Source organism: Sesamum indicum, linkage group LG9 (assembly GCF_000512975.1).
Source record: "Sesamum indicum cultivar Zhongzhi No. 13 linkage group LG9, S_indicum_v1.0, whole genome shotgun sequence".
NCBI classification, from domain to species: Eukaryota; Viridiplantae; Streptophyta; class Magnoliopsida; order Lamiales; family Pedaliaceae; genus Sesamum; species Sesamum indicum.
Window position 1 is genome coordinate 5,423,232 of NC_026153.1, and position 8,633 is coordinate 5,431,864.

The 8,633-nt window shown below is 38.6% G+C and overlaps 2 protein-coding genes across 3 annotated transcripts in view; one reads left to right on the forward strand and one right to left on the reverse strand.

Annotated features, from left to right (window-relative positions):
- LOC105170707 (beta-galactosidase 8) overlaps nucleotides 1-5,102 on the forward strand; it is a 5,979-nt gene extending 877 nt beyond the window's left edge. Inside the window, exons 4-19 of one of the 2 annotated variants that reach the window (XM_011091589.2) lie at nucleotides 103-169; nucleotides 258-350; nucleotides 500-643; nucleotides 781-869; nucleotides 988-1,093; nucleotides 1,184-1,271; nucleotides 1,543-1,661; nucleotides 1,762-1,926; nucleotides 2,368-2,570; nucleotides 2,644-2,753; nucleotides 3,298-3,407; nucleotides 3,493-3,606; nucleotides 3,812-3,913; nucleotides 4,017-4,228; nucleotides 4,302-4,638; nucleotides 4,723-5,102. In XM_011091589.2, coding sequence (XP_011089891.1) covers nucleotides 103-169; nucleotides 258-350; nucleotides 500-643; nucleotides 781-869; nucleotides 988-1,093; nucleotides 1,184-1,271; nucleotides 1,543-1,661; nucleotides 1,762-1,926; nucleotides 2,368-2,570; nucleotides 2,644-2,753; nucleotides 3,298-3,407; nucleotides 3,493-3,606; nucleotides 3,812-3,913; nucleotides 4,017-4,228; nucleotides 4,302-4,638; nucleotides 4,723-4,830 — 2,167 coding nt within the window. In that variant the 3' untranslated portion in view covers nucleotides 4,831-5,102. Of the gene's footprint in view, nucleotides 1-102; nucleotides 170-257; nucleotides 351-499; nucleotides 644-780; nucleotides 870-987; nucleotides 1,094-1,183; nucleotides 1,272-1,542; nucleotides 1,662-1,761; nucleotides 1,927-2,367; nucleotides 2,571-2,643; nucleotides 2,754-3,297; nucleotides 3,408-3,492; nucleotides 3,607-3,811; nucleotides 3,914-4,016; nucleotides 4,229-4,301; nucleotides 4,639-4,722 lie in introns of those variants that run through there. The other variant, XM_011091590.2, reaches the window with a different exon arrangement.
- Nucleotides 6,758-8,161, reverse strand: LOC105170708. Its single transcript, XM_020696787.1, has one exon. It carries the CDS (start codon nucleotides 8,159-8,161, stop codon nucleotides 6,758-6,760), a length of 1,404 nt encoding a protein of 467 aa, XP_020552446.1.

Consider the following 8,633-nt stretch of genomic DNA (forward strand, 5'->3'; position numbering starts at 1 on the left):
CCCCCCCCCCCCCATCCCTCTCTCTTTTCTTGCAATCAATAAAAAATAATATGATCAGATATTTTATTGCTAATACGAGTGTTTACTCAATTTTTTGAACAGCGGATTTCCTCTGTGGTTGCATTTTATACCCGGAATTGTTTTTCGAACTGATAATGAGCCTTTCAAGGTTACTCCTCTTGCTACTTTCACTACTTTTTGCTTTATTCTAGTCATCGTTGTTATAGATTTGACCGGACGAGATCTTACTGTTCTAGGCTGAAATGAGGCGGTTTACGGCCAAGATTGTAAACATGATGAAGCAAGAAAACCTATATGCATCCCAAGGTGGACCCATTATTTTATCTCAGGTAATATCTGCTTAAGACTGATCATCATTGTAGCAGCAAACTAACATTCTTGATAAGGTGTTCTGAATCAGCTCAAAAGAGATTGTCAAGTGTAGCTCTATAGTTGTATAAATTATGACAGAACAATTTGTTGCCCTGTTTCATTCTAGATTGAAAATGAGTATGGGAATATTGATTCTGCGTATGGTGAAAGTGCCAAAACTTACATAAGTTGGGCTGCGGCAATGGCTACATCATTGGATACAGGGGTGCCCTGGGTGATGTGCCAGCAAAGTGATGCTCCTAATCCTATTGTGAGTTTACTGTCCCAATCTTTTCAGTTTTAGGCAAAAATTTAAAGTGTTTCAGATGATTAGCCGACTTCAGGTGGAGGTATTGGTGATTCGATCAGAACCAATGTACTTATATTTTGTCTTTATGAATTATACAGATCAACACTTGCAACGGGTTTTATTGTGATCAATTTACCCCAAATTCTAATAACAAGCCAAAAATGTGGACAGAGAACTGGAGTGGATGGTAGGTGATCTACTTTCTTACTTCCAGTGATATGCTTATCTGGTTTAACTTTGGTTTGTGCATAGAATTTCTGATGCGAAACTGATTTGGCATTCTCTAACTGTTGGCGAAAAATCAGGTTCTCTTCGTTTGGTGATCCTGTGCCCTACAGACCTGTGGAAGACATTGCTTTCTCCACTGCACGCTTTTACCAGCTTGGTGGAATGTTTCTAAACTATTACATGGTACTTCCTACATCCAATGCCAGTCTTTTACAATATATGAAACTGGATCCTGAAGAACTTCTTATGTTAACTTCATGGCATTTTTAACAGTATCATGGTGGCACTAACTTTGGCCGCACTTCTGGTGGACCTTTCATTACAACAAGCTATGATTATGATGCTCCAATTGACGAGTACGGTATGCATTCCTCTGTTATTATGCATTCTTCCGCTACCATAGTTCTATTTTGTACCCAAAAACCAGTTAGCAGAGGTCATTGGTAATTGCCTAACCATACGTACGTCTTCTGCAGCCAAGAACATCGGACTAACAGATCTAAAACTGTATAGCGTTGAAAATGTTTCACAATGAATTAAGAAACCATGGGGAAACGTATTTTGTTATTTGAGTGATCCTTCCTAGTTTAGATTTTTATGGGATTAGACTTTCTCAGTCTGTTATGTTGTAGGCCTTCTGAGGCAACCAAAATGGGGTCACTTGAAGGATGTGCACAAGGCTATAAAGCTTTGTGAGGGGGCACTAGTGGCAACAGATCCAGAAACTACTTCTCTTGGTTCCAATTTGGAGGTATAATGACATCCCCATACCACTCCTCCCGTTCCGTCTGATCCGCAGAACAGTACAAAATATTCTAAGCATTGACTAATGATCCTTTTTTCTGATTCAGGCCACTGTTTATAAAACTGAATCAGGAGTATGTGCCGCTTTTCTTGCAAATGTTGACTCACAGTCTGAAGCAACTGTAAATTTCAACGGCAACTCCTATCACTTGCCTGCTTGGTCTGTCAGCATCTTACCCGACTGCAAGACTGTAGTACTCAACACTGCAAAAGTATGCCAATTATTGTTTTTGTTGCATTTCTCCTTTCCTTAGAAAATGCTGGCTTCCACTCTATTTTATGAAGAACCCACACCATTCTTGCTTTCGCCAACTTGGCAGGGTTTATCATGTTGACTTCACTGTCTTTACTTTTTAATCCTATCAGCATATATAATCACTTAATGATCAAAGCCTTTGGTTTATATAAGAAATTATGTATCATGTTAAGTCTTTACATAAATATTTGCAAAAAATTAAGCTAATACAAGTTCAGAAGCGAGTCAAGTTTTTTCTGATTAGTTGTCAAATTCTTATGGTATTAATCATATGTATTATCCAAGCAAGGTAAAAGAGAATCAGCTACTCAACTCAACTTCACGAGGCCTTACTGCTATGGAAGTCGATAAGAAATTCTAGCAGCAAGGGCTAATGCACCTTTCCTTCAACTGACAGATTAACTCTTTGGCCACCATCTCAGAATTTGTTCATCAATCTTCAATAGACGATAGTACTGCTACAGACACATTCCTCTCAGGGTGGAGTTGGATCCATGAACCTATAGGTATATCTACTGATAGTTCATTCATGAAACTCGGGTTGCTGGAACAAATAAACACCACTGCTGATCAAAGTGACTATCTGTGGTATTCTCTGAGGTATAAAAACTTAAAAGAATTGCGATAAATTTTTATGTAGACATCAGGTTTTAATATTTCTTGATGGTTTCAGCATAGAGACTAAAGGCGACGAGCCTTTCATGCAAGATGGATCTCAGACAGTTCTTCATGTGGATTCCCTTGGTCATGCACTATATGTTTTTCTCAACAAAGAACTTGCAGGTAGGTAAACAGATCTTGTTTTGAGGACCTTTGCCTTAGATATATATATCCCTAGTTTAAATTGAACCCACCTTATTAACTGGTTTCTCGCACCTGCATTTGGTCTTATAGCCTCTTGCTCTGTACATATGTACTTCTCTACTGTGACAGGCTTCTATTTAACATCTACTTGTCAATGAGATGTTCACTCGGTGTTACAATACGACATGTATGTGTGAATGCAATCATCATTAACTAAATAAATCAAGGTTTTGGCACAGAAATATAAGTGAGCAATGAGAATATTTTACTGTTCTATGATGCAGGATAAAGATGTTGGATTGCAGAACTCACAAGCGTACTAATCATATGAAGCTAATTAGTAGCTCTATATAGTGTTGCACTATATTCTATCTAGTTTGAGATACTGGTGCAACGTAAAATTTGAGTATTATTGTAGCTGGTTTTCCTTATCGTATGCACACATTTTACAGTCTTTCTTCCAATTTCCTAACAAAAAGCAATAAGAATATGTTGATTTGCCTCTGCTGTTCCCTGCTCACAGGAAGCGCAAAAGGAAGAAACAGTGAACCCAAAGTGTCCGTGGATGTTCCCATCAGCCTCATACATGGAAGAAACAAGATAGATCTCTTGAGTTTGACAGTGGGATTACAGGTATAGCTCAGACCTCTTTGAGCAAATTCTCATTGTAATTGTTCCTGGCAAAGTGTTGTCTAACACAGAAACTATGTCAATCCAGAACTATGGAGCATACTTCGATAAAAAGGGCGCAGGAGTTACTGGTCCTGTGCAGTTGAAAGGTTTACGGAACGGGTCTACAGTTGATCTATCTTCGCAGCAGTGGACGTATCAGGTCATTTCCTTATATTTCCTCTTTGCAAGAGTAAAATAGTTTCTTGAAATGATATATATACTGAATTATGCATCCATAGGCTACTAGTTCTGTTTCAGATCAGCTAATGAATATCAGATGACTTATATCCTTCAAACAAAAAATTCCATGTTCACCAAACATCTGACATGCCATTTCATCAAAATTTTTGGCTCTGCAAAATCAGATTGGTTTGAGAGGAGAAGAGTTAGCCCTGTCCAGTGGAACTTCCTCTCTTTGGGTATCACAGCCTACTTTGCCTAAGGATCAGCCGTTGGTGTGGTACAAGGTAAAAGTCAACACGTCATTTCGGTTGTTATTTACTCTGTGACTTGAAAAATTCTATCCTAAAATTTTCATGCTAAATGGTAAAAGCAACATCTTTGATCTAGACAACTTTCGATGCCCCCACTGGAATCAGCCCCGTCGCATTAGACTTTTCAGGAATGGGCAAAGGTCAGGCATGGATAAACGGACAAAGCATTGGCCGTTACTGGCCCAAATATACTGCTCCGGATAGCGGTTGCACCGACTCTTGCAATTACAGAGGATCTTTCAGCCCAAGCAAATGTATGAAGAACTGTGGACAACCAACTCAGAAATTGTAATCAATGTTACTTGAAGTTCTTACCTGTATGTTATTTTCATTTACGAGTACTTATCAGTATATTTTGTAGCTATCATGTTCCCCGTTCGTGGCTGCAAGCAAGTGAAAACGTCCTAGTGTTATTTGAAGAAATGGGAGGTGATCCTGAACAGATATCTTTAGCAACGAGAGAAACAGGGAGTATATGCTCTCAGATTTTAGAGACTCACCCAATGGAAGTTGATATGTGGACTACAGATCAAAAATCAAGATCACGAACCGGACCTACTCTGTCGCTCAATTGTCCTTTTCCAAATCAGGTCATGTCTGAGATCAAATTTGCCAGCTTTGGAACTCCTCATGGGACATGTGGAAGCTTTAGCCATGGTCGATGCAGCAGCGAAAAGGCTCTTTCTATTGTGCAGAAGGTTATTGTTCTTTCTGATTCTGTTGACATGATAGTTTGACTGCTAAGATATTGCTTCCTTGCTCACTATGCATCATCTCTGCAGACTTGCATAGGATCAAGAAGTTGCAGAATTGGAGTCTCGGTTGATACATTTGGTGATCCATGCAGAGGAATGATTAAAAGTTTAGCTGTTGAAGCTTCCTGTTCATAGATGATTAGATCATGGGACAGAAACAATTAGCCGTTCATCTCTAAGTGAGTTCGACCCACGTACCAAAACTGGTCATAAAATATTTACAAAAGTCGGTATATATTCACTTGTGTACACTATTAAAATAGGTCCTTAGTAGCTAAAACAAGCCAATCAGCACCAGAGTTTGTATTGGCATACTCAAATGAAGTATCCAAGAAAACAGTGTACTGGGCATTTCCAGGTGAAAGTTTCTTCATCCCTTATTAATGATTTCTGATTCTACAACTTAATTTAGAGAGCAACAGCTGACTGAACATAGAAGAAATATAAACTTGTTAATCAACCATCACGCTAAAATGAATATTCAGACCACAGAAACACAGCCATGATCTTTCGAATATGCAAACTTTGCATGAGGCTGAATAGATAGACGGTATTTGGCACCATTTGTCCCCACTCATCACAGGCATCGACACTCCTCTCTTGACTCTACTTACATATTCTGGCCTGTAAGTCGTCCCCAGAACTGCATCTCTTCAGAAGGTAACCGATATCCAATAGGCATCCTCTTATGCCCGGCTCCACCAGCCTAGATACCGTGACTCTAACCGTGTTAATATCGCTCTATCACCTTCTCTTTCTACACCGGCCGTCCAGTCCGCCTATCCATCTATGGGAACATTAATAGATTCACAGTCCCTCTTCACTGTAAAGCATCCAAAGGTTCTCTTGGCTGCTAGGTAATGATCAAAATTCTACGCATTCTCTATAATCTGAGGTTTCTTGTGATTACAGACAAATGCATGCATGCTGCATAATATTAGCAAGATATGTGATTTGTCTAAATGTTCCAAATTCCCTGTGTCACAAGTCACAACCTTCTCTATCAACTTTCTTATGTTTCAAGATTGGATTTTAACAAGAAAATAAATAATAATAACAACAACAACAACAACAATAATAATAATAAAGAAATAAAGCACAAATTTACTATCATCTGAAACTAGAAAAATAGTTTCCTTTGGCCTTGTTGAAATGTTGGATCTTAGTGAGTCTCAAATATTAAATGCAAAGTTACATCATTTAAAGGATGAGTTAATTTTCCTTGGTTTGATATTAATGGTTAATACAACATGTTACCTTCAAATTTGACATAATTATAAATATTTTACTATTTGGAAAATAACCAACGTCCCTGATTTTAACGAATATTCTAACAATTAGTCTGATGAGTTAGTCTATATTATGTTATATTTATTTTTTGTAGTAAACTAATTAAAATGCTCTAATGAACTATGAATTATTATTTTATTGATTTTTAAAATATTCCTAAATTGTTTTATGGATCAAATGGGTAATTTTTCAAAAAAAATTCACCCACCTTGTTAATCTTTTTATATTTTTTTAGAAAATAGAAAAAATACAGCAAGAACAATGTCGACAATTTCAGACTCAGGTTGTCTTCTTATTCTTCAAGTTAAAGTGTTTGTCGATAGGAGAGTCTAATGAACTCAACATATCTGATATTATTACAAAACCAAAGAAATAATATTAAATCCTTATTTTAATTTAATAGAGAACATATACCACGAGAGTCGCAGTTCAATTATTCTCCATATTATCATTCTATGAGCCATAATTTGATTGGTCGAAACACTTCAACTTAACATGAGGTACTATTCTATATGTTAATGAAAACAAATATTAAAATAAAATTTAATTAAGCATAGGTTAACTGTTATAACAGCATAACTTCCCTCCACAACCCAGAAGAGCAAACTACACATCCATAATAACATACATATGATAAAAACTCATTACACAGTTCAGACATAGAGGAGAGTGGTAGATTATGTGCTCAATTCACCACTTCTCATTTTATTCTCCAACACAACATAAGTAAACCACATACTAATCAAGAAACCAACTTGGCTCGATGCAGTTCTCAATCTCCATTCCACCGGTGGACATACACGCCGCTCCTTCTGAGACTTTTGAAGACGTTCATGCAGTTCCAGCACATGTTTGTTTTGCAGTCTGCAGCATCCGAGCAGCGGAGGAAGAGTTCGTCCACATGGCATATTGATCCAGTTTTAAACAGTTCGGCAAGAATGTTTAGCTCCACCAACTTTGCGTTCATCATAAGGATAACAAAATCTTCACCAGATACAGTTTCATTGAACCAACTAACAAATTCGAATCCTTCGTCATCCATTGGTGCTGTGAAATGCTCATTGGAGCTGATTTCTGGACCAGCAGTATCTCCAGCAAGATCTGGATGATAGACAAAGTTGATACCAGGATCCGTCACATAGGATGAGAGGACTGAGGTTTTATGATCAATAACAAACACACTGAATGCTGCTCGGTGGTTGGCACAATAGAGCTTCGACATTTTTGCAACGCTTGTCTTTGCAAATTCCCCTGCACCGATGTTGATATAAACCAATTTGTTTCTTGAGGAAATATTCATGAACTTAGGGAGATAAGAAAGTTCCGGCTCAAACCACCCCGACGATTTTTCTGTGAGAGGCTCAATGTACTTCATGAATGGCTTATTCTTTGCAATTGATGGGCAATTAGCCGGAAGTTGAAAATGCTCAAAGGAAGCGAAAGTTTCAAGTCTCTTCTTAAATATAACAAGAGAGAAAGATCCAACACCGCATAAATGAATAACGTCAGAGCTCTTCAAGAATGATGCAACAGGAGTGGCTGACTTAACCAAGCCGTCCGAGTAAAACCTACAGGTTCCCACGAGCATAACACCGGTCCCACCTGGACGAAGCACACGCTCAATTTCCAGCACCAGGAGAGCTGGAACTGAGACCCTATCAAGATCTTCTGAGAACACAAAATCAAAATGATTATCCTCAAAGTTAAGCTCATACACGAACCTCCTCTTGAGAAGGGAGAAATATGGGTGCTTGTCAACACCAAACGGATCAAGCAATCCCAAATTGCGCAATGCTAAAACAGCGGAGGAAGATCCCTCCCCGACATACAGCGCTCTTGCATTCGAATGCAACAAGTTCTTGGCCATCAACTCTTTAAACACAGCTTTAGTCAAGTTCTCACTTTCCTTGCACGCCATGTCAGAAGCTCCGAAAAACGGAAACGGGAAACTCGGGGCCGAATTCAAGAAACTAGTGAGATTTAGATCCGGGTTCGAGTCCAAATTCAAAGGGCATTGATCAATGTTGGACATAATTGGCCCGATTACTTGAACCTCACGGCCCATTTGCATCAAAGAAAGAACAATCACAGCCAGTACAAGCATAACTGCCCTCAACACCACACGCCTCATCAGTGGCCCACGAAGCAGTTGCCATTTCAAGAACTTCAAGTCCATTTTTCTGAGAACTTTAAGTTAATTCTCTCCTTCCAACCCAATTTCCCCGATCTTTCAAGTAATTCAAAGAAGCAGATCTATGACAGAGCAGTGATGAACTCAAAATCTATTGAAGTTCAGATTGTGGTAAAATTCAAGAGAAAAACCAATCAAAGCAAGGAAAAACACAGCTTAGCGAGTGCAAAACCTGGAGGAGGTGTGATTCCCACCCACCAGTAATCCCATTGACATTTGGAATCCTAACCAGACCCTTCTTGGAACCCTTCTCGCCGCCGGAGCAAACCACTTGTAACCCATTCTTGATCTCAAACCAACCCTCAATTCATCATTGAGCTCAAAGTTTACATGGTTGGTATAGAAGCTCAACTACTCAACTTCTACTCGTAATGTGTTTTCAGATTCTTGATTTGGAATTTGATAATGGAGCAGAGTGCAGGAGTGAAGTTGGATATTATGTGTAGATCTGAAAAAG